The sequence below is a fragment of the Globicephala melas genome, chromosome 1 (genome assembly GCF_963455315.2).
Source record: "Globicephala melas chromosome 1, mGloMel1.2, whole genome shotgun sequence".
In the NCBI taxonomy this organism is placed as follows: Eukaryota; Metazoa; Chordata; class Mammalia; order Artiodactyla; family Delphinidae; genus Globicephala; species Globicephala melas.
The window spans coordinates 134,941,256-134,966,621 of record NC_083314.1 but is presented as its reverse complement, the minus strand read 5'-3'; the positions used below and the strand labels follow the sequence as shown (position 1 = coordinate 134,966,621).

Sequence of the window (25,366 nt, the reverse complement as noted above, 5' to 3'; positions counted from 1 at the left end):
TGTGTCCACCAACCTTCTTCTCAAATCTCCTCTCCAGTCATTCCCCTGTGCATCCTAAACCCAAGTCATCGTGAAATGACTCTGAAAGAGCAGGCCGTGCTCTTTCACACTCCACATCTTTACACCCGCTGTTCTATCTGGAATGCCTGGGCAAACTCCTAGGCATCCTGCTGGCTTAGCTCAAAAGCCACCTCCTCTGGAGGCTTCCCTGACTCCCTCTGGCCGAGTCAGTCTCTGCAGCATGACTCAGACTTCCATTATTCATCCTATCGCATAGCTGCTGTCAGCCTATGTCTGTCTCCTCCACCAAACCATGAACTCTGGAACCTAGGACCCGGAATAGATAGTCCACAGACGTTTGTTGAATAAATGTCACTCATGCCCCCCAGAACTCTAGTGTTATTTCTGGAATGTAAATCTGAGCATCGCTTACTATATTCCTATTTCCTTCAAGTCTTGTTACAGTGGCTTTCTGTCTGGTCTCATCTTGCCATCCTTCCTTTTTTCTATTCCAGGAGCACTGGAGTTCTTCTAATGCTCCAAGTCCGTGTTCTCCCTTGTCTTGAGGCTCTATGCATGCTTCCTCAGCTCCTCTTTGCCTGGCTACTGCCTAGTCATCCTTCAGAGAGCTTAAACATTCCTTGGGAAGCCTTCCTCGACTCCCTCCCCACCTTCCGACTAGGCTGAGGGTCCCCCCTATGTGTCCCCGTCACACCTTGTACTTTCCCAGTTGCAATGTGCATCATTCTGGGCCAAGAGGACTTGTTTGTCTTTCTTCCCTGCTAAACTGTGAGTTCCTTGCCTAACTTGTCTACCAGCATGTCCCCAGCCCCAAACACAGGACTTGGAAGGGAGTAAGTCCCTACAAATCTGTGTTAAATGAAGGTTAGGTGAATGAATTTCTCAGTCATAAATCAGTAGACTTTCATTGCCTTTAGAACAAAGAGTTATCACAGATTTCAGGCCCTTTTTGATCTGGTCCTCAGGTATTTTCAGTCTCATCTCTTCCAAATCCACCCTTTGATCTCAGCATCCCTCTCAAACTCTACATGGCAGTTCTATCAAACTGAATGAAGGTCCCCAAATGCCAGCCCTCAAATCTTTCAGCCTTGGCAACACTGGTCTCTCTGCCTGACACACTCTGTCCTCTCCTCACCTCTCAGTACTCTTCCTTTTCTGGCTAACATCCACTAATCTTTACATTTTCAATTAGACCCCTCTTTCTCTAGAAGCCTCCCTTGACTTCCTAAGGCCCGCTCTAGTGCCCTTTATTGGTACCCCTGTAGTGTTCTAGGCTTCCTTCTCACATTCTGTTTCCCCAAGTAGATGAAGTGGCCGTCTGAACTGTGTCACTATGATGTCTCTAATTCAAGCCCAGCACTTGCACACAGTGGGTACTCCAGAAATATTTGTGGAATAAACTATGTTGTCTGGTTTTATTCTTTACTATTAGCACATGTGTCCTGTCTTCCAAAGCCGATTGCAAGCTCCCATGCAGGCAGTGAGGGAAGCTAAAATACCTGTGGGTCTCTCCCCAGGCCTGAGCTTAATTCCTGTCTCCAGTGAGCCTGACTTATGTTGCTTGGAGGCTGTGCTGTCAGACACTTGATAAATGTATTAATCAGTGGAACCTTGGCTTCAAGTCCTGGAAAGCCTGGGATTGGGATCATGGTAACCTTAGACACTGGTTTTCTAGAGGGGACCACAGCTGCTTTCCAAAAGCCAGCGCTGGGAACAGTGTCAGGCACAGGGCCGGTTTCAGCAGATTTTTGTGGAATGAATTCTAGAGCAGCGACAATGACAGGGAGGCAGGCTGTGCTTGTTCATCTCACCATGCTCTGGGCTCAGACATTCCAATGGAATGGAATGGTTAAGTGATGAGCTCATGTATTCACGTTCCAAACTCAACATGAAAAGAAATATTTAAAATCTCAGAAAGGGGGGAAAAGTCTTTCTGATAATGACTCAGTGGCTTCAAACTCTAGGAAAACCAGTTTGCCTTCTCTGGTCAATAAGCAATTTTTTTATAGCTGGATTCGAATGAGATAATTATAAGAAATACGGCCAAATAAAAGTTGCCACTCCAATATGAGATGCAGAAACAGACCCTAAATTGGCAACACAGGACACGGACCCCCTTACTGCTCTCCGCAGAAACACAATAGAAAATAAGACCCACATTGCAAATTCCCAAGATCTGAGAGCAGAGAAATGCAAAGAAACTTTGAGACAGAATATCGAGAGGCAGCATTTTAATATATAAATGATCAGGATGGGCCAGAGTCTTGCTACTGCACGTGTGGCGTGGCCCTGCAGCGTCAGCATCCCCTGGGAACTGGTTAGAAATGTAGACTCTCCAGCCCCTTCCCTCGCAGACTGACTGCGTTCCAACAAGCTCTCCAGGTGACTTGTATGCACGTCAAAGTTTGAGAAGCACCCGGCTAGAACATTTATTAATGTGGGGTTCTGCTCTTAAAATGTGCTATGAAGTCAAAATAAACCCACTTAAAGCATTTTAGATCATTATTTGCTGCATTCTCTCTGAGCAACACCATCACACATCACTGTCCTGCTCTGGGACTTAGAGCCTCTCTCATGCATCACAAAGTTGTACTGAAGTTTGCTGTGCCATTTCAGCAGACAGTCTTTATGGATTACAAATTGGATTCCAAAACTTGCATCAGCTGTTCCTTGCCCAGCACCCCCAGGACAAACGTTGTATGATGATCTTCATTTTTAGAGATGATGAAAGGGGGCCCAGAGAGGTTCCATGACTCACCCAAGGGGCACCAAGCAAATTGATATCTGAGTCAAATGAGAACTCGAGCTTTTGAGTTACCAGGGTGAGGCTCACCCAGCTTTGATGTCTTTCCTTTTTATACATGAGAGATTTTTTTTGCATAAGAGATTTTTAAGAAAGAACAAATTCATAGACAAAGCCATGCACATGTGGGCCCCTGGGATTGTGGAAGTTTAAGAACTAACTTTCCAGTAGACAGATATGTCAGTGCAGAGCGGGCCCTGCCCAGCCCAGCTTCCACATTCCTGCTGCAGGCTGACAAGCTCTGCTGCTAGGAGCCTCAGAAACCTCAGAGCCACATGAAGGCTCATAGTCTGCTCGTAAGGGTGGAGGGGAAAGGAGCCAGGATTACCGTGAGTCCACGGGTACTGCTACAAAGGAACAGTGGTGGCTTCTGGATGATAAAAACCCATCCCAAGAAGTATGCTCACTCTGATTCATTTGTTTCTTTCACAGATTCAGAAGAGCTGACGTAACTGAACTCTGCCTACATACATGTGGTGTGCTTCACTGGATTGGATAACTTCCTGATTAATTCCAATTCCCTAGAGCAAAGCAGAGCCACTTGGTGACTCGGAAATGGTCAAGACCGTATATCTGGCATTGATGCCAATGTGCTTCCTCCTACCTCGTCTGAGTTTCAGATTTCTCTGTCAACGCCAACTAAACAAAGGCCCCAGAGGCGTTTGTCCAGTTTCACCTGCCTGCGTGGTGATTCTCCTAGGGTCCTACAGAGAATGACTGCCAGGGAAGCTGCTTAAATCCCACCCCTTCCCCACCCCCTCCTCTCTAGACATGCATATTCAATGGGATATATTCATATATAATTGATTATAAAACAGAAAGATGGCGCACTTTAAAATTCCACGTGAAAAGTATTGCTTTGCTACTGTGCTCCTGCCTGCCTGGTCTCTGCACGGTGCTACAAAGGGTAGAGTCGCAAGGAACTCGAGGCTGAAGATAGCCGGGATTTTTTAGCCAACACCAATGCACTTTGTACCTTGCACCCCTCTGCAGCCCGCAGTTTTGGGGCTTGGCCTAAGGCAAAAACTACAAAGCATCCTAACGAGCAGAATTATACAAGAGGAATGTATGTGCGTATTTGACATAGTTTCTTCTCTTGCGGGGCGGCCCCCTGGCTATGACCCGTGCCCTCTCCGAGGGCGAGGGAGGAGTCCAGAGAAGGCCCCTTCTGTTCCCTGCTGCCAGCTCTTCTGCAGCCCCTACGGTCCCAGGGACCTGCCCTGCTTCGCGTGGGCCCGTAGCAGCCCTGCAATTTCCACATGGGCGGGCGATTTCAGAACGATGGACAAAGCCGTTCGGCCAGCCTACAGGGGAGAAAGAAAAGGAAAAACAAATTTTTATCCCATTTGCCTCCCACCGCAGAAAGGAAGGGTGAGTTGGGAGAAAGGGGTACGCATGGGACATAGAAGTCTATTCCAAGCATTCACAGAGGAGAGGAGGAAACTCAAATGGCATGAGGATCAGAGAAATGGGCCCCCTTCCACGGAAACATCATTCACTCCTGGGAAATCTGTGCCAATGAAAATAAAGAAGTGTTGCTTGGTTTTTAATACATTTTTTAAAAAATTGGAAAACAGAGGAATGAAAACAACTCTTCCATTATTCCATTACACAGACCTAAATGAGAGTTAGGATTTCGGTAAGTTTCCCTCCAGTCTTTTCTCCTGTGCAAATGTGGTTTTTTTGTTTGTTTGTTTTTTGTTGTTTTTTTGTGGTACGCAGGCCTCTCACTGCTGTGGCCTCTCCCGTTGCGGAGCACAGGCTCCAGAAGCACAGGCTCAGCGGCCATGGCTCACGGGTCCAGCCGCTCCGCGGCATGCGGGATCTTCCCGGACCGGGGCATGAACCCGTGTCCCCTGCATTGGCAGGCGGACTCTCAACCACTGTGCCACCAGGGAAGCCCTGTTGTTGGTTTTTAAATAGAGGAATGATAATGTGTATCAATTCTGCATGTACTTTTATTTTTAACTCACCATGATATGCTCTAAGACTTTCCCTGCTCTTACATAGTCATCAGGACATAAAGGTTTTTCTTACTGGCTGTATAATATTCCATTATTTACTGAACTATTTTCCTTTTATTGGAGATTTAGGTTGTTTCCAAGTCTTCACCATGATAAACTTAGTGCAGAAAGCATCCTCCCATTCCTATTTCCTAAGGACAAATTCTTTGAAGTGGGCTTGCAGCCCAGAAGGACACACTCATTTTTACTTCCCGATGCGTGATACCACGCTGCTTTTCTCACCATGGCTGCTGTGCAAGAAGCTTCCCATTCCGCTGTCTAAAGAAGCTGCAAACAGAGCAGCTCTCAGCAGGAAGCACCAACCATTCTCTACCCAGAGATGAGGGGAAGGACCGCCATGATGCAGTGGACGCTGAGCTCCGAGGGCTCAATCCCGAACCCAGAATTCTGACATCTAAACAGCTCTGAAAACCACTTTTTAGGCAACTCATTTTGAGGCAAAACGTGAGGTTATCTCTGGTCCTTACTTAGCTCATTTAAGTATCAATACTTTTACATTTTGCTGTATAAATATGAATGGGTTTGACACATGGGGCCACCCAAGACCCCGCTAGAGTGTTCTCCACTCTACTGCCGATGGGGGAAATTACTTTCTAAAATGTGGAAACTCCAAAGAAGCAGGTGGGAAGTGTTCACGCTCAGCTAAAAACCCTTCAGTCTCTTCTCTGTGCTCCAGGATGGAGTCCAGCTGCCATCGGGGCTCCACACACATGTAAATAACTATAATGTACGGCCAAAGGCCAAACAAGCCAGCAAAGGAACAGAGTGAGCTCAAGGGACGGGATGACCACCCTGTGTATATGGGGGGAGGGCAGGGGGTGGGGAGAGGAAGGAAGTGGCATTTCAGCAGACAGGCTTCACAAAACAGATGAAGTTCTTGCCCTGAAAAGGCCCCATGATTCCTTGTACCCGCCTTTTACCCGTCTTTGTAAGTTGGTATTTGTGGGGTTATTTGATAAATCTCAGTGTCCACAAGGTCAGACACTGGATCTGGCCTGTTCTGCTGGCCTAGCCCCTGGCTCCGTGCCTGTAGTCTGGTCAACCCTCAATAAGCACTGTTGAAAGAGGGAATGCTGGATGATAACAGAGTATTCATTTCAAGTTGATGAAGAACCTGAGCCCCTAAATCTTAATGAGTATGTTCCCAGATTGGCCAAGTCTGGAAGAAAGCAAAGATTTTCCACAGAAGATTCTTGCGAAAGCCCCACCGGAGGGGCCTGGGTTTATTTAGGCCTGTCCCCTGCTGCACTTTGTCAACCCTGACGCTCCACGTAAACAAGGAGACAGTGTGATTAACGTTATTATGGGAAAGAGCCACAGGGCCAGTCCCAGGGGACATTGCACCCTTGAACAGGGCCCACCTGGAGATGACAGCCTGCATCTGTGGGCTCTTCAACTACACACGTGGAAAGCGGGGGGCGCCATTCATTTCAGAAAGTGTGGCCAGAGTGACCACCTAGGGAGGGTGTGCCCCCGAGATGCTTCTGCCCGAGCCCTGGGAACAAGCCCTCGGCCCGCGGCTCCGGTGGAAGCCAAGCACGGCAAGTCCCTGCTCGGCAGCACTGCAGGCCCGGAGAGCCCGAAGGGGTCAGGCAGCCAGCACACCTTGTGTGTGAGGGTGTGTGTGTGTGTGTGTGTGTGTGTGTGTGTGTGTGTGTGTGGTAGGGGGTTATCTCTCAATATGACAAAAACTCACCAAGAAGCCACCACACATCAGGCAAAGATGAGCAAGGCATAGTCTATGCCTTCAAGAAGCTTTCGCTTTGACGCATGCTTTGGAGTCACTGCCCAAACAAGTCCTTCAAAGGGTAAGCCTTGGGGGCCAGGGATCAGGTCTCACCACCACCTCCTCGTTCTCGTCACTCTGGGGGTCCCAATAGGCTGGGTGACCAATTTCCCGAATCACCTTCTAAACGTGGAGAAGGTGCCTTGCGGGCTGCTCTGGGGGTTCTGTATTTATAGCAACCTTTACATGTTGGTAGGATGAGAGAAACCAATTTCAGGACATGACTTCTCTTTCGGTTTTCCAAGGGAGCACCTAAGTCTCCATAGGAAAGTGAACGCTGAAACGAGACGGTGATCATGATAAGGGCTGGACTCCACCCTTCAATGCAAAGCTGGAGGCACAGGGCTGGGTGCTTGCCAAGACCCAGTCATCGGTCCCCATCTCCCACTGAAACTTTTCACCCAAGTCACCTTTGGGAAATTTGGGTGTGACTCCTGAGTCAACCCTGTCCCCAGCAGGCAGCAGGTGATTGGGCCGTGAGCAAGGTCTAGAAACTTCTGTGGGCCTGCCACCTGTATCGCTTGGGCACCCCTGTGCTCACTGGGCATCCCCTAACGCTCTCCACCTTCCCCTAAGACAGGCTTCCGCTACCATCTCCGGTTTAGCTGCCTAGTACCTTCTTCTCAGGCTGCCCCAAACTGCAACCAGCCTGTCCTCAACCTCCAGCACTTCACTGGGACAGCATTTCATCCCACCTGGATTTCAGCACTCACCTATACCAGGGTTTCTCAGCGGAGGCACTACTGCCATGTTGGGCCAGATAATCTGTAATTCTTCACTGTTCCTGTACTTTGTAGGATGTTTAGCAGCTACCCCGGCCTCTACCCACTAGATGCCAGGACTGCCCCACACACATACTTATGACAGATAAAGATGTCTCCAGACACTGCTGAATCTCCCCTAGAGGGCGCAATCACTCCCAGATGGGAGTACTTCTCCCTTTGGGCTCCAGCCTCCTCTGAATGGCTCCTCTAACTCCAGACCTTCATCCTCCCTACTCCCTCCAGACACTGCCTGCAAATGCCCAGGTCCCTACTCATTCACGTGGTGGCTGCCTCGTATTTGCTGTTGTGGTTCACCTATTCCCAACAATAACAGTTGCCATCAACTGAGTATCTCCTAGATGTCACACAGGGGCTTTACAAATGTACCATATTGAGGTCTGGTCTATTACTATCCTCATTTACAGACGAGCATGCAGAGGCTCAGAATGGTTAAGTGACCTGCCCAAAGGCACACAGTCACAGAACGCTGTTTCAAACTCATGAGTGTTTCATTCTAAAGTCCATGCTTCTAGACGCAAGAGAGAAGAGATATGGGAACATACGTATATGTATAACTGATTAAAAAATAAAATAAAATAAAAAATTAAAAAAAAAATAAAGTCCATGCTTCTAACAATCACTTGATCTGTCCAAAGTTCAACAGAGCCCTACCTCCACCTACTGAAAGCAGCTACTGAGCTCTCTAATCTGTGGCGGGAGACTCAGTCTCACTGCCTGATGACCCCCTCTAACCAGGGACTTCCAAAGCTCCTGCCCCCATCCCACAGGCCTGTCCTCTCAGGCCTCCCCTGGCCAATTGCACTGCTCACTCCTAAGAGGGCCCTGGGTCTGTCCCAGATTAAGGGGCCACCTCCTTCTGCCCCAGGGTGACCCTGCAGGGAGCGCATTAACATAGAGCCTTTATCTGACTGTATCACATTTGGAAAAGGAGGCTCTTACTTCCGGAGCCCACCACTGTTCCCACAAGCATTTCAAGAGGGTCTGTGCTCTCTAATGATCACAGAAATGGCTTTGGGCAGAGCTGGAGTTCGTGGGACCTGAAGATACTGGGCCTGGGTGCCTGCTGCCTGGGTGCGGTACAAGGGACCCAGCAGCTTGAATCAGTGATGGGACAGTGGCAGGGCGTTTTCAGATGTGGCTTGGTAAGAGGGGCTGTCCCTGGGCGGGGAGGGGCCCCTCTTTCCCCCCTCAGGCCTTTGTTCCTTTTGAAATGTGGATGTTAAGAAAGTACAGAGAAGTCTGTTTGAAGCATTAAATTACAGTGTCAGCATTAAGTCAGACCTGGGCTCGAATTCTTGCTTCAAGAATCAGCAGCTTGTGACCTTATGACGGCTGTATAAACGCTCTAGGCCTCTGCTTCCTTATCAATACAAAACGGGGACGGCAGTATCTACCTCCCTGGATTACTGAGAGGATTCGTGAGGTAATGCATGGAAAGAGTTAGTTCCTGTGAGTGTTCTTAGGAGTTTGATGGAGCTGGTTCCACTAGCTGTGTGATCTTGGGTATGTTACTTAACCACTCAGGGCCTCCGTTCCCCCATGAGCAACAGAGTCAATCTAATAGGATTGTTGCAGGATTTAAACTAGAGAGTCCGTGGTAACTGCTTGGTACAGTACCTGGCACCAAGCCAGCATGTGATACAGGTTAGCTTTTATAACTATTGTTATCTCGTCACTGTCACCACCACGACCACCACCATCATCACCATCATCATCATCAACGCCGTCGCCTCACAAGAAGCATGTATCTGGCAATGCAACTTCAAGCAGGGTGGCTTGATGAAATGGGCCACTCTGTAAGGTAGGTCACTGTCCAAGAGTGGACACAATTTGTACTTGGTTCCTTCATCCCGCCTTTGGGAGCCCCATGGACAGCATAGCCTCCCTACTCAAGCTGCCGCCTCAAAAGCCCACATGCTGCCATGACCAGATGCGGTTCAGGGTCAAGACCAGGCCTGAGCGCAATCCCTCAGCATGGTGTGAAAGGCTAGGGTTTGGGGTTTCTCAGCTCCAAGTCTCCCAGCATTTACATGGGTCATCGCATTTAAATCCAACAACGGCCTTATGAAGTCAATTCTGTTCCTAGTGCCATATGGTCCCTTGAATTTTGCCGGCTGGCAAGGTACTTTTCAGGAAGGGAAGTGGAACACCCACTTGTTAATTGCCTATAAGTCTCACCTTGTCAGTCAGGCTGCTGTCACAGGCCGGGTGTGCCAGGAGCAGCCGGACCATGTCGACGTTGCCATGGCGACAGGCCAGCATAAGGGCTGACGATCCATCATGGTCCTGGAGGTTGACATCTGCCTGGCAGCTCAGTAGCGCTTGGACCATGTCCTCCCGGTCGTGGCTGACTCCCAGCATCAGCGCAGTCTGGCCTCCCTGCACACAGAGAGCAGGGGCGTGGTGAGGCTGGGGCTGATGGGAAGGATCCCCTCCGCAGCCTGGGTATAGTCAGGAGAGACTTCTCTGGAAAATGACAGTTGACCTGAATCTCTGTGGTAAGGGACACGTCGTCCTTGGCCTGGTAAACTTCTACTCCTCTTCCAAGACACGAGTCAAATGCTGCATCCTCTCTAAAGCCCTCTACTAACACCCCAGGCACAGGGTTCATAACACAGCATTTACCACTTGGCATTTCAACCGGTCAACCTGTCTCTTTCTCATAGACTGTGACATCTTTGATGGCAGGAGCTAAGTCTTTTTCATCTCTGTCTCTCCAGTGCCTAGCACCAAGTACATGCTGATAAGTGTTGAATGATGGAATAACTGAAGGGTTGAATACTTCAGGACCATGGCTTCTGACTCCCCGCCCCAGCCTAACTTCCTACAGGAAGTCTTGGGCTGCTCTGAACACCTCTGGTATTTTCAGTTGAATGATACCCAGAAGCCTCTTTTCTCAAGAAGCTCTCTGTTTACATGGTCCTGTGGTCATTTCTAATCCACAGCCATTGACAACAATCTTTCACAACCCTGTAATCATCAATGCACATGGCAACGGATTAGAGTCAGAAAGTAAGACCAAGCTCTGGTTCTGCTGTTTCCTACTGCGTGACCCTGGCCACGTCCCTTCGTGTCCCTGAACCTTGGTCTTTCTTTCTTAAAAATTAATATAATTATGATCCATCCTGTATACCTCACAGGGCTTTTGTGAAAATCAAATGAGATAAAGGGTATAAATATAAAAATGTGTGGCAGTAACTTTTCTGATTACAAATTGATCATCATTTTTCCTGGATTTTCCTGTATATACATAGTCCTCTTATGCGACTTGATTATATATTTTGCCCTCGTGGTTCTCTCCTGGGTTCCAGGCAGCTCAGTCATGTCTCTCTGACTGTCAGGCTTTGTAGGGATGTGAGAAGAGGTAAGGACTGGTTTCTTTCCTCTCAGATCCCCTGTGGCTCTGAACACAGTGTCTTACACGTAAAATATGTTGGCTGATGAGTTCACTGATTAAAGCTCCGATCTGCAGTCACTGATGGATTATGCTTCCCTGCCCGGAAGGCTGGGGCTTAGAGCAAAGAAAGGGGGTTGCAATCAGAAAAATCCTGGCTTTGCCGCATTCTGTACTTATGTGAATCTGGACGAGTTCACCTCTCGGTGACTCTTCCTGATCTGGTAAAGCAGGAATGCTTAACGACATTACCTCCCTTCTGGGGCTGGTGTGAGGCCTGAGCGCGGCACAGATGCTGTGTACACGTCAGCTATTATTGCATTTAGGAGCATTAGAGATGAGGTCTGACCATCGCCTGGGACGTGTGAATGCATCGTTAGGTGTCCTGGTTCCCCATTTCTCTGGAACCCAGACAGATCTTTCCAGAGAAGCTTGTTTGCTCTTTGGTTTGCTTATGCTCAGCCCTGAGGTAATGCTTGTTTACTGCACTAACCAGACCATAGGTTTCCCTCCAGACCCCTCTCTTTGAGTGGTATTAAAGCCAGATGACATATGCAGATGTCTTCCTGTCTGCCTCCTGCCTGACTTGGGGCCCCCTCCCTCCTGGTCTGGCTCCATACAATTTATTTCAACCACCATTTACAGATCACTGCTATGGCCCGGTGCAGCGCTGACCCTGGAGATACAGAGAGAAATAAGTAGTTTAGCCCGGGAGACTCCTGGCCTCCCAGCTCACTCCTATTTAACCTGGTACCTGCAGCTCCCCTCATACGTAAAGCCCCAGAGGGTGCTGAAGGGTGCAGCTGCACTACGAATTCCCATCCCTCCCTTGGTGACCTGGGATGGGTCCCTTACTCTCCTAGAGCATTGGTTTCTCCTGTATAAGAAGGGCATGGATTTTGATCATTAGTGAGCACTCCCCCTTCAAGAGGACCAATTTAGAAAAAAAAGATTTGATATGTTTCTGGAAAACATATTATTTAAAATGAAAACAGCTTTACTGAGTCCTATGGAGTAGGTGGGTGAAGATACTTTGAAAACTAGAGAGTAAGCTACAAATGTCTGTTTCTTGCCACCAATAGAATTGCTAGTATGTGACATGTGCAAAGAGACTTTGCCATCAGGTTAGGCTACTGTCTGCAATCACTTTGGGGTCGGGGTGGTGAGCAGAGTTAAACAGGTGGTTGGGAGACAATTTTCTATTTTCTATGGGTCTCTTGGCTTTCTGCATATTTAGTGAGTCAGGCAGTATGTGACCTTTTGTTCTAGACTATCTTTTTAAGGATGAATGTACAATGAACAGCGTTGGAACTTAGAGACAGTGTCCCGTCCAGAACAGAGGGCAGACACGCTTACTATCCAGTATGAAAGATTCAGGTTCCCTAAGCTCAGGGTTCTTCCCCAGTAACACAATCTACTCTGTGTGCAGGGATTTGGCCCTCCTCACACCGCCCTGTGCGAAGTGGGAATTGGGACTTGGGGAACTGGTATAAATACCAATGCTCTGACTACTGTTACTGCTGTCAGTAACACACTGTCCTTTGTCTCTTGCACAAGAGTCCTGGGTCATCTGCCAGCATCCATGACACATGTTAGCTTTAAGGTAGAGTAAAATCTCAGACCCTTTACACTTCTTTTTTTTTTTTTTTGCCGTACGCGGGCCTCACTGTTGTGGCCTCTCCCGTTGCAGATCACAGACTCCGGACATGCCGCTCAGCGGCGGCCATGGCTCACGGGTCCAGCCGCTCCACGGCATGTGGGATCCTCCCGGACTGGGGCACGAACCCGTGTCCCCTGCATTGGCAGGCGGACTCTCAACCACTGCGCCACCAGGGAAGCCCCCTTTACACTTCTTGAGAGTTAGGCTACACTGATGATCACTCTGGGGGGAAATGGAGAGTGGAATGCACTCTGCTTGTTCTTCTATTGGTCAAAGATGGACAAGTGGCCTTTCGAGGAATGCCCACTGTTCCATATGGAGCTTTGTCTACTGGCTAAGGGCCACACCCCTACTCTGTGTTCTCAAGTGGACGGGCCCAGAAGCTGAACAGAGACATCCCAACCCTCTGGACTGCTTTGTAATTTATGATCGAGGTGGATCTCCTGCAGGGGCTTTCTAGAGCACAACTAGCAAACGCCTTCTCAAGGTGCTAACATTCGGTTTGAGGAGTCAGACCCAGATGGAATTTGCCCAGTTTCAGACGGGGACATAGATTACCAGCTCATGACCTCTGTCCCAGCCTGTCTGGGTCTCAGGAGGCTCTGAGGAAAGTGAATGTCCAGTCTTCGGACAGATGCCATTTGGAGGGCCCAGACTTCTCGGGTTAAAAATTCTACATGGATCTGCATGGAGTTTCTCACCCCAGTGGCAGAATAAAACTGGGAGGTGCTCGTGTTCATTAAAGAGGAGATCATGTTCACACCTCCTACCTGAGTAGCTTGGATGTTCACATCTCCTTCTCGTAAGAGTTTCCAGACAACAGCCATGTCTTCATCGGTCTCTGCAGAAGCCAGGGGAGTGATCATCACGGCGGTGTAGCCAGCTTTGTTCTGATGGTCCACGTTGCAGACGCCTGCAAGAGAAACACCAAAGCTGGAACAGCTCCCGAGAGGCTGGAAGCCAGGCTTTAGCCTGTTCAACAGGATGCTGCCAGCTGGTTAAAGGGCCACAGGATAGAGCAATCCTTTCCCAGTGGTGGAATCTATGTTCTACATTTTTTAACAGCCTTTAACAGGGGCCACTTTTCTTTACAAGTTTTCTGAGGATACCCAGCAAGAAAGGTCCACAGGAGAGTCAGAGGTGGCCAAGGGGGCCAATGACCTTGACTTTATTTCCTAAAGTGGAGGACAAACATTATTCCTATTTTACAGATGAGGACCCTGAAAGTCAGTGAAGCTATATCAACTGCCCAAGTGAAGGAGAAGTGAGACCAGGACTCAGGTCTATCCGGCGCTAGAGCCCATCACTCACATGGCCTCACGTCACCCACAGGTGTGTATTTCAGGTCTGGTTCTATGTCTATGTGTAACTCTTAAGCAGCTGTCTATGGTTGTAGGTCTTTTCAAAGGCTAGTGATATCTTGTGCAATGGACCAGGGGACATGAAAAACACCCCAGGATAAACATGGGAAATCTTCCGGGAATAACCATTTTCATTTGAAAAGCAGAGTGGAAAATAAAACACTCCACAAATTTTTATATTAAAGCAATTAAGAATATACATTTCATAATAGAATGAAAAACTGGCATATTTTTAAGATGAAGTATTAAATGAGAACTCAAAAGAAATTTCTGCTTTGTAACCCTGGGGATATGCATTCATATCCCTTCTCACCAAAGGAGACATAGGAGATCTTCAGCCTGTTATCTGTTGTCTGAAGGCTCCCACTTCATAAGGGCGGTACAGTGTGGAAAACCAAATCTTCCCTGTACTGTTGCTCATGCAAAAAATCTACGTGTCTCTTTGGGACAATAATAAAACTATCTCAGTAAGGCAAGTCTGAGATTTTTTTAGCATTTCTTCTGTAAAATGGGGATAATAACAGGACCTATAAGGTTACTGTGAAAGTTAATGAGTTAATGTATTAAAAGCACTTAGAACAGCGCCTAGCACATAATAAACACTCAATAAGTGTTAGCTGTTATTACTATCATTGTCCAGAAGGTTATTTTTGTCTTTACATCCTTGCTACTTGCTCTTGAAGACTTAGAGCTTCATTGTAACAAATCTGGTTTACGACAAAATGTCAGGGCTACTTACAAGTTCTGTGCAAGGACTTATCTTTGATAAAGGAGGCAGGAATGTACAGTGGAGAAAGGACAGCCTCTTCAATAAGTGGTGCTGGGAAAACTGGACAGATACATGTAAAAGTAGGAGATTAGATCACTCCCTAACACCATACACAAAAATAAGCTCAAAATAGATTAAAAACCTAAATGTAAGGCCAGAAACTATCAAACTCTTAGAGGAAAACATAGGCAGAGCACTCTATGATATAAATCACAGCAAGATCCTTTCTGACCCACCTCCTAGAGTAATGGAAATAAAAACAAAAATAAACAAATGGGACCTAATGAAACTGCAAAGCTTTTGCACAGCAAAGGAAACCATAAACAAGACCAAAAGACAACCCTCAGAATGGGAGAAAATATTTGCAAATGAAGCAACTGACAAAGGATTCATCTCCAAAATTTACAAGCAGCTCATGCAGCTCAATAACAAAAAAACAAACAACCCAATCCAAAAAATGGGCAGAAGACCTAAATAGACATTTCTCCAAAGAAGATATACAGACTGCCAACAAACACGTGAAAGAATGCTCAACATCATTAATCATTAGAGAAATGCAAATCAAAACTACAATGAGATATCATCTCACACCAGTCAGAATGGCCATCATCAAAAAATCTAGAAACAATAAATGCTGGAGAAGGTGTGGAGAAAAGGGAACCCTCTTGCACTGTTGGTGGGAATGTGAATTGGTACAGCCACTATGGAGAACAGTATGGAGGTTCCTTAAAAAACTACAAATAGAACTACCATATGACCCAGCAATCCCACTACTGGGCATATACCCTGAGAAAACCGAAATTCAAAAAGAGTCATGTACCAAAATGTTCATTGCAGCTCTATTTACGATAGCCTGGAGATGGAAACAACCTAAGTGTCCATCATCAGATGAATGGATAAAGAAGATGTGGCACATATATACAATGGAGTATTACTCAGCCATAAAAAGAAACGAAATTGAGCTATTTGTAATGAGGTGGATGGACCTAGAGTCTGAAGTAAGTCAGAAAGAGAAAGACAAATACCGTATGCTAACACATATATATATGGAATTTAAGAAAAAAGAAAAATGTCATGAAGAACCTAGGGGTAAGACAGGAATAAAGACACAGACCTACTAGAGAATGGACTTGAGGATATGGGGAGGTGGAAGGGTAAGCTGTGACAAAGTGAGAGAGTGGCATGGACATATATACACTACCAAACGTAAAATAGATAGCTAGTGAGAAGCAGCTGCATAGCACAGGGAGATCAGCTCGGTGCTTTGTGACCACCTAGAGGGGTGGGATACGGAGGGTGGGAGGGAGGGAGACGCAAGAGGGAAGAGATATGGGAACATATGTATATGTATAACTGATTCACTTTGTTATAAAGCAGAAACTAACACACCATTGTAAACCAATTATACTCCAATAAAGATGTAAAAAAAAAGTTCTGTGCAAGGGAAAAAAACCCCAACAATATTTGTTTGACATTCCCTCCACTCCACCCCAAACAATTTTTCAGAAATGTGTCATAGTGAACCAGAATGCCAATGGATACAGTTGGGCTCATGTATCAGCAATTTCCTCGCCTGAAGCCTCTCTGACCACTGTCATGACAAGCTGGGCTATGAAAGCCGAATAATAACTCCATGCATCGCCTCACGACTCTGTTCTGATAAAGACGGGAATATCTGCGTTGCCACCTTAATGACTTTAAAATTTTTACCCCGTGACTATTTTATGTTTGCTTTTAAGATGCATAAATGAGCCTCAGGTTACGATTCTCTATACTCTCTTCAGAAACGTGACCTATAACTCAGTAGAGTGAGAACTAACTCCTACCCAGGGGCTCTGAAAAGGGGCTGAGGACCCCTGGCTTTCACAGCAGATGTTTCTGAGCAGCTCCAGGGAGCAAACCAACCTCCCCGGAGGCGAGGAGAAGGCTCTTGACTGAACATCCTCCAACTCGGCCAGCTTCTTCTTCTGCAGAGGCGTCCTGGCGAAATAGAGGACGGATCACAACGGACTAAAGGGGTGGAGGTGCACCCATGGCTCTCTTCTCAATAATGATGAGTCACTTCTGTGCAGCCCTTTACAGTTTGTAATGTGCTTTCCAGATGCTTCACAAATGGCTGGGAAGGGAGCCCAGTTTGGAGTGGGACAGATCTGCCCTCCTCAACACCCCGACTACAGTGAGGGAAAGGAATGGCGCTTTCAGACCGTCTCCCCAGCCCCCTTCATTCTTTATGCTTGCGGCTGTTGTGCTATTTCAGCATGTTAAAGGGGAAAGCTTCCAAACCACTTTAGGGTTGATGAGTATTGACTGGACCTCAGACAACATCAGCAGAAATTTATAACAAACAAATCAAAGGCTGTCTGTTCTCCAGCCTGGCCTGGCCCAACCAGAGGACTTCTAACAGGCTGCAAGCCTGTGAGCTACTTAGAGATGAAGGTGCTACATTACGGATCTTTAGAGTTTTTGTGCACATAATAGGTGCACCTAAGGTCTCACAGTGTCCCTGGAACTTAGCTTCGGGTAGTAGAAAAATGCCCAGGTTGGGAGGATGACAGATCATGGTTAGAATTCTGGCTTAGTTACCTACTGGCTCTGTGACCTTGACCACAGAACTTGACCTCTCTGAGCCTCAGTTGTCTCACTTGGAAAATGCATTAAATATCTGCTTCACAATCCCCGCAAGGACTGCATATGGCAGTATTGCACTGTGTCTGGGCTGGGGAAGGCACTCAACAAACAGTAGGTGGTGGTGTTATTCACCTTCTATAATGAAAGGCCCTAACATTGAACACAGTAAATGCAACCCAGAGGCATGCTCCTTTAATGATGTGCCTTTCTCAACAGAGCTACCATTTTTAGGGTATCCATGAATCCCTGAAGAATGTTAGAATTGTAACTTCGTCTTCGTCTGATGATGCAGAAAGAACTTCAGGCTGTCATTATGTACATCACCTTTCCATGCAGGTAAGGAGCCTCAAGGCTGCTTAATGGAATTTTGGAGAATGAAAGTTTACTGGGATTTAACCTAGCTCCCAGGAATCATCCGTCCACTCGTTCATCTAACAGATATTTTCACTCGACACCCACCATGAGCCAGGAACTGGTCTAGGTGCTGGGGATACTGAAAGGAAGGGGACAGACAAGAGCCTCCCTCGGGTTAACTGCGTTCTGTTAGACTCAGAGAGAAGTGACAAGCAAAGGTCACCTGAAGAAGAACTTGGTGTACTGCTAGAGGGAGATGCGACAGCCACTTCAGACGGATCACCAAGAAGCCTTCTGCGGTGCCGTCTGAGCTGTGACTTGAATGATGAGAAGAAGCCAGTTATGAGAATAGTTTCAGGGTAAAGGATCCAGATGGAAAGAAAATGCAAACGTCCTAAGGAGGGAATGAGCGTGGTGAGTTTGAGACCCACATGTGGCTGGAGTGGAGGGAAGGAGGGTGCATGGTGGTGGCGGAGAGAGCAAAGGCAGGCAGGCCCAGGCCATCTGGGATTCCTGAAGGCCAAGAGCAAGGGGAAGCCGTGGGAGGGATTTAAGCGGGGGCGGGGGGGGGGTGGGGAGGACAAGATACAAGTTGGGGGGAAGCTGTTGGATCCAAACTTCAGACTTCCTGATGCCTGTTTAAACTCCCCCTCCAGCTTCCTAAGTAAGGGTGTACTGTTCTAGCATGCGCTCTAACTCCTGGTTGCCACGGTATCGACTTCAAATCCCAGCAACACACTTAGTCGTTGCATGATCTAGAGCAAGTATGTTGACTTTTCAGAGTGTCACTTTCATCACCTATAAAACAGGAATAATCGTCCTAATAACAGGATCGTTATGACGATTAAATGACATCTCAGGGGCCAGGTGCTTAGCAGAGGGCCTAATCCGTGTAGATCATTTGCGGTTTTATACCTCTTGTAGGTACCCTCCTATATATCCCTCATACAGCCCTCCTAAGCTCACTGATGACATTCGACTGGGACCCACACACCTTCAGTCGGTCCCATCCCCCACCTGTCCACACAGGCACTCCTAGGCTGCTTGGTGCTGTCACACGCTCTGCAGAAAGTCCACTCTAAGCCCTGTGAGGTGGTCTCAGCAGACGTAGAGTTCTTTGTTTGACTATTAACCACCCTTTCCAGCCCCTAAGACGAGCAAGGCCATTTGCAATGATTCTCCACCACAGGGAAGAGTCTTCCCTTCCTCCAGACTTCCAACAATTAAGAACCTAATGCTCACTTCCCTTCTCTCCTCCTCAAATCCCTCTGGACCTTCACCCACTCTCCCTTCCTTTTGCTTCCATCTCGGAGGAATAAATATCCCAGCAGCTTGCCTATGCTGACCTCGTCTGCCTCTGCTGTGGATTCCAGGTTTTTCCAGCTCCTCGAAAACCTTGCTCCATCAAGCATCTTCTCTCCTTTGTATCTTTAATCTCTCTCTCTCTCTCTTTGTCTCTCTCTGTCTGCCCCTTTCTCTCTCTCTGTCTCTCTCTGTCTCTCTCTGTCTCTCTGTCTCTCTCTCTCTCGGATTCTTCTTCTCAGCCAACAGACATATTCAGGTCTCCTCCATCCCCATTCACTCAAAAATAACTCTCCCCATCCTCTCCTGCTTCCTCCAGCTATCGTGCTACATCACTGCCTTCCCTAGCCCATGAACGTCACTCCTTTCACTTCTGAAATCTGGTTTCCTCCCAACAGGCCCCTGAACAATTGTTTCCGAAGTCATCAGTGACCCCTTCCCAAATCTGCCAACCAACCCCAGGCATCATCCTTCAGGGACACTACAGTACAGTATTTGACCCAGTGGACAATCTTCTTTCTTCCTGACATTTTCTTCTTCAATGGCCTGGGACTTTTCTCTGTCTGCCAGAATCTACATGCTGCAGTTCACATTTCCTGCTCTCTAAACAGGGTATTATCTCACTTCTTTTGAGCCCTGAAATCCCATTCTGCGCCTCTCTCTGGGGAGCCATCATGCCGTCCATCCTGACTGTCAGGCTGTAAGCTCCTGGGGAGGAGGACTCACGCCTAGCTCACCTTTGCATCTCTGGTGGTAGTCAGTATGGACCTCATACGTAGTTCACAAATCTCTGATGAAGGGTGAATGAATCAAATTGAGTCAAACTGATCAAATGGAGTCATGACTCTTGTTACAAAGTACTTATGAAGATGGAAAATGTGACCTTTCCTAGAGGCAGCGTGGTATAGATCTGGAGCTGGACAAACTGAACATGAAGTGTGACTCTACCACTTACCAGCATTGTGACCTGAGCAAGTTTTATAACTCTCTCAGCCTCAGTTTCCTCAACTGTAACATGAGAACAATAATACCTACATCACAAGAGTGTTGTGAAGAATAAATGACATAATAAAGGAAAAAATGGTCTAGCCCAGCTCCTAGAACACAGGACGAACTCAGAACAGTGAAGAATCCCCTCCTGGAAAGAAGTGGGAACAAGAAGTGCCTGTCACAGAGGGACCCAGGCGGCACAGATGCAGCCATTTCTGACCTGTTTCCAGCAGCAGCCTCACGATGGAGAAGCTGGAGTGGGATACGCTGTAGTGAAGAGCTGTGTTGCCATTGCCATCAGCCAGGTTGACAAGCAGCTTTAGCAAGTGTGGGGAGTGAGGCTGGACCCCGCGGAGGTAGGTGGCCACCACAGCAGGGCTGGATGACTTCCGGCTGGAGACCCGGAACCACTCTTGACTGATGGTATTTAAGCTCTGCTTCTGAAAGATCAACAGATTCCAGTTCCAGGAGGTTACCTACCTGGGTGCTCCAGCTGGGGTGTTAATTTCCACTAGGAAAGGTCAGCTTAGGATGCTTCCACTTCTATCCCTTCAGCTCCCTCCAAATCTCCGTGTGATTAACTCCTAGAGGGCTCAGAGCTAGTGGGGTCCCCATGCAGCAGCACACTTTGAACCCGTGGGATCGGTCCCACATATGAGGTAGACAGGAGGATTGGGAGAGCAACACAGTAGCCAGTAACACAGCACATTACTCGGGGACAGTTTGAGTCTACTGTACGTTTCGATCACATCCCCCATATGCACAGGATAACCATGACCCCCTCTTTCACGCATCTACACCAGCCTATGTGACCCTAGCCCAGACTCCACCAGGGCATGTGCATGTTTTTAACAGGCATAGCTGGAAAGTCACAACATTTTACTACTGGGAAAAATGCACACTGAAAGCTAAGACAAAAAACATGCCCAATTTATGCTTGAAGTAAAACCCAAACAGATGTGCTTGAATTATTTTTGGCTTTTAAGTTTTGCGAGGACCTTCAGAGAAGATGGTGTAACAACCCATGGCAGGACCGCACCATCTGCAGTATTCAGCTCCTTTATAACCATGAACGCAAATGATACCAACTCTGCATGTGACATGACCTAAGTGTTTAAAATGGAACCTGACTAGATTATTTTTCTAAAGGGGAGGAGAAACGATGAGGCTGTGACTATTAGAGATGATTCCATATTCATTCTGGAAAGGGCACTGAATTAGGAGTCACTACACCCTAGGGGCCAGGCATAAGTCCTGGCTCAGCTGTGCGACCTTGGAAGTCCTATAACCTTTCTGAATCTTTCCTGTCTGGTCTATAAAATGGCAGTGAAAAAACGGCTGGGTCCCTAACTTCCCATGCTCTACAGAGTGAGGTCCTTGCACAACCAGCTTTGTCTCTAAGGTGGAGAGGGGGTGTCCTGTGCTTTGATCCTAAAGTGGGTGTGATGTCAGGTTTGTATGTCCTCCGATCGATCTTCTAGGCAGAAACAGCGGAAACTTTTGTGGCTGAAACACTTCTTATATATCAGAATATCTCCTTTACCATGGAGTCTTCAGGAGAATCTGGAGAAAGTTCCTAATATTAAGGAACATAGTGGTAGATTTTAAATGAAGATCTAAGAAACAACTTAGCTCTGTAATTCATTTAAGAATAAGAAGCAGGAGCTTTAATCAACATCCACCTCACATCTTGGTTCTTTAACAATCTGGGAACAAGTTATTTGCCAAATCAGCGAAGATAAAATACTCATGAAAATGGGCTAATCAATCGTTTTTACTCCTAAGGCTCTTCCGCAAAGGAGAACAAAATGGGCTTTAAAAATGCTTACAAGCTGTTACACGTTGGGTCTTATCAGTTGCTCTCACGACTTGGGAAAATGTGTCTGTGCCAGTACCTCTTGATTCCAGCAGAAACTAATCCTTACATGTTTAAATCTCCATGGTCCATGATGGTGTTAAGGAACAAACAGGTGTATTTTCTTGCTTTTGGTCTCTTGACCCATAGATGCACTTTCAAGAAAAACAGTAAAGACTACAGAATGAAATGCCAGGGCTTGAGGGTAGTGGAGACATGCGGTCCACCACCTTCCTTTTATTAATGAGGAAAACACGGCCCTGAGCGTTGAACTGACTCACCCAATATGTCACCGCTATCTAGCGGTCCTGGGAATAGAACCACGGTTCCCATTCCACCCGCTCTTTTCCGCTCTACTCACGGTTCTCTCAAACTGCAAGGCAATTTTGAGCCTAAGCCACAAAAGTTCTATGACACATTCAGGTTGGGACGCCTAATAACACTTGGTAAGTGCCTCTGCGCCGCAGGCCTGGTTCCTGTGCACAGGCATGGGTTCCGCTTTCTCAGCAAAATCCATCACCTTGGGTAGCAGAGTTTGGGCAAATGAGAGAACAGCCAGCGGACAGGGACCCGTGCACACCCACACCGCTGCCTCAGGCACGGCACCCAAGTCACCCAGGTGAAACTTAAACAGTATAGAAATCTTTATATGATGATGAAAAATCAGAGTACCAAGAGCTGGTCAGTGGTCGTCCCGGTTTCTGGCAGATGTTGGCTCAATGCCCGGCATGCATTAAGGAATTCCTCTGAGGGTTTATATCTAAAGAAAAAAAAATATATGTATGTGTGTGTATATATATATATATATTATATCAGTCTCCATGTGGATAAAAAAAAAAGTCCCCTACCTTGACTTTCACTCTCATCTTTTACCTCTCAGCGACTCAAACACCCAAACTGGGCAACTTCCCAGGGTCAGGGGCATTCCTCAGAAATACTGGGTGAACACAGCCTCCTGACAAGGAGGCTTGGCTTCTGAGCTCTTCTGAAGAGTGAGTTAAGCGCATTGCCCCTTGGATCCTGCTGTTTTCGGGGGGCAGGAGCAGACCACCAAAGCATTTTGGGGGCCACGGGCCCAAATGCCATTCCTGACACGCTGGGAAAGGGAGAGTTATCTTTCCGACTTTGGAGCCAACATTTTCTGCCTGAGTGACTTGACAAATCCAAAGGACTCAATGCACAGCAGCAAATTTCTTCCGGTTACTCTTCCATGAAGGATACAGTAAGTGCTAATTGAGTCAATGAAATGAAAATCGATTAAGCTGGGGGCGCTCTCAATGATACGCACTCCTCCTGTGCTAGTATAAGGGCAGACTCAGCACTGAGAGGCCTAGGTTGGGAGTCAATGGCATTGGTCACCGAGAAGCTCCGCTCTCATCGCGTCCTTACAGCGCTGCTATTTCGGAGCAGCCCTGCGGCACTGCTGGACAATGAGCTGCCATTCACTGCTCATCACTCCTTCAGCAACCAGGCTGGGGATGATGGTAACGATAATGAATGGTACTTGTTATTCTCATTTCTCCCATTTATCAAGAGCCTACTATGTGGCAGGCACCGCAGAAGGCATTTTGCATACTTTTTGACCTACTTTTTCTCATCCAGTCCTCAGATCAAATCTATCGGGTTGCTACTATCCGCATTTTACAGATGAGGAAACTGAGGCGAACGCAGCTAAAACACACCGTGGCAGACGTAGGATTTGAATCCAAGTGTGTCCAACCCCAAAGTCAGTACTCTCTTCATCATGCCACGTGACCTGTCATCACTTTCAAAAACAGGGTTATGTCAGTATGGCCAAAGGGAGAGGCAGAAAAACAGGTGGGAGAATCACAAAAGACGTGCGTTGAAACACCATCTCTGCTAGCTGCGTCACTAACTTCTCAAAGCCTCTGTTTCCACATCTGTAAAGTGGGGCTTATAATAATTTCTACCTTACAGATTGTTAGAAGGATTACATCAAGAGAATACCTGTAGAGTCCTTCACATTTTCAGTGCTAAGGCCATATTAGCTTCATATGCAGAGCTCTGTCTATGACAGTATATCCCATGAAGGCAGAAGTTAGATCTGTTTAGTTTAACCAATGCACTGTACCTGGCATAGATTGGAAACTCAATAAATATTGGTGAATGGATAAATAAATATTGGTGAATGGATAGGTAAATGAATTAACAAACAACCAGATGAAAGGGTGAATAAATGCCCTTGCTCTTTCTCAGAGGATCAAGTGCCCCATCTGTCCCCATCTGACTCACCTCTCAGCCTTGGGATGGGGAAGCTCTTCCCCAGGCCCGCTTTGCTGGTCTGTGTCACGAGTGCCCTCGGGAATGCCCTGCCCCGCCTTGTAGCTGAGGTGGGCATCCTTGCCCCGCCTAGATTCTGGGCCATCACATTTCTTCTCGGCCTCGCTGTCAGACAAATCTTCTGGGGAGGTGTCCTCACTGCTGGTCTCCTCACTCGAGGTGGTCTCATAGCTGGGAAAGGAGACAAGGTCACTCGTTCCGTGCTTCCTGCCTGATGCTCGTGTCAACACTAATGAGAACTCGGTGGGCTTTAAACGACACTTCTGTGCTTGCTAACCTCGTCCTCCATTCTCTACACTTGCAGTGCTGGGCAAGGGGACTCCCAGGAAACCTACTGTCAGAGGAACATGCTTTTAAGAGCTCTGTACCTTTAACGCTGGAGGCCATTTGGGGAAAAGGGTAATTAACTAAGCTCTTTGCAACAAACACAGGAACAGCCCATGGCCTAACTGGTGATGCATTCAGATGATCCAGGTATCCAAGGCTCTCATGGAAGAGTCTGGAACCCTAATGTCCTGTCCTGAGAGAGACCCAGATCTAGGCAAACGTCCCCCACCCTGAGTTCTCTGAATTGCCTAACAAATCTTCACATCTCTGGGTGACTGTGAAGCCTCCCTTTGGCCGCCCTGTTCTATCCCAGCTTACAGCTGACAAGGGAGGAACCATCTGTGTTCACTCCTGGCAGGGTTCCATGGGACACGTGAACAGTTGGGATACTTGAACCTAGCACCTGCCTTTCTCAGTTGCTGTTTCAACCACGGTTTAAAACAGCAAAAGTGAGGGCGTGGGCCACTTGAATGGCCTTCCCTCCCCAGCAATGATCCTTATGTTCAGTCATATGCAACTCTATTGAGGTGGCAGACCAGAGACCAGAGAGGAAAGTTCTGGAAGATGTATTGATCCCTCTGCTGATGGTCAACAGGAGACCTCCGATGGAGGATACTCCAGTTAAGATGAAGATTTCGGGTTCTTGGCCTACTGGCACTGCCACAGAGACCAGGGGAGACCAGTGGCCACAGCTTCTACTGAACCCCCTCATGCCCTTTATCTGAATGGTGGTCCCTATGTACAGGCCCTGTGCTCACTGGATTTGCAAACCCAGACTGCTCCCTGGTATGCTCACATTCTGTCTTGTTCAAACCCCAGATATTTCTTCCTCTACTGTGCTTGGCACAACATTTTGCTTTTGTGATTAAGAAAACGGGACATATTAAGTTTACCAAAGAGTTCTTATCTTAGAATTGCTTCATAAAAGCTCCACCTGGAAGTTCATTCATTCATTCAACAGACATTTATTGAATACCTACTATGTGCCAGGCACTGTTCTAAATGT

The 25,366-nt window shown here is 47.3% G+C and overlaps 1 protein-coding gene across 2 annotated transcripts in view; it reads right to left on the bottom strand.

The window, feature by feature from the left end:
* Positions 1-3,551: 3,551 nt before the first annotated feature.
* KANK4 (KN motif and ankyrin repeat domains 4) overlaps positions 3,552-25,366 on the bottom strand; it is a 38,911-nt gene continuing 17,096 nt past the window's right edge. For both annotated transcript variants that reach the window (XM_060304917.2, XM_060304919.2), the window contains exons 5-10: positions 23,986-24,204; positions 22,405-22,492; positions 20,098-20,317; positions 13,244-13,386; positions 9,598-9,798; positions 3,552-4,128 (exon numbers count right to left, since the gene is read on the bottom strand). In XM_060304917.2, the coding sequence (XP_060160900.1) occupies positions 4,024-4,128; positions 9,598-9,798; positions 13,244-13,386; positions 20,098-20,317; positions 22,405-22,492; positions 23,986-24,204 (976 nt within the window). In that variant the 3' untranslated portion in view covers positions 3,552-4,023. The remainder of the gene's footprint in view (positions 4,129-9,597; positions 9,799-13,243; positions 13,387-20,097; positions 20,318-22,404; positions 22,493-23,985; positions 24,205-25,366) is intronic.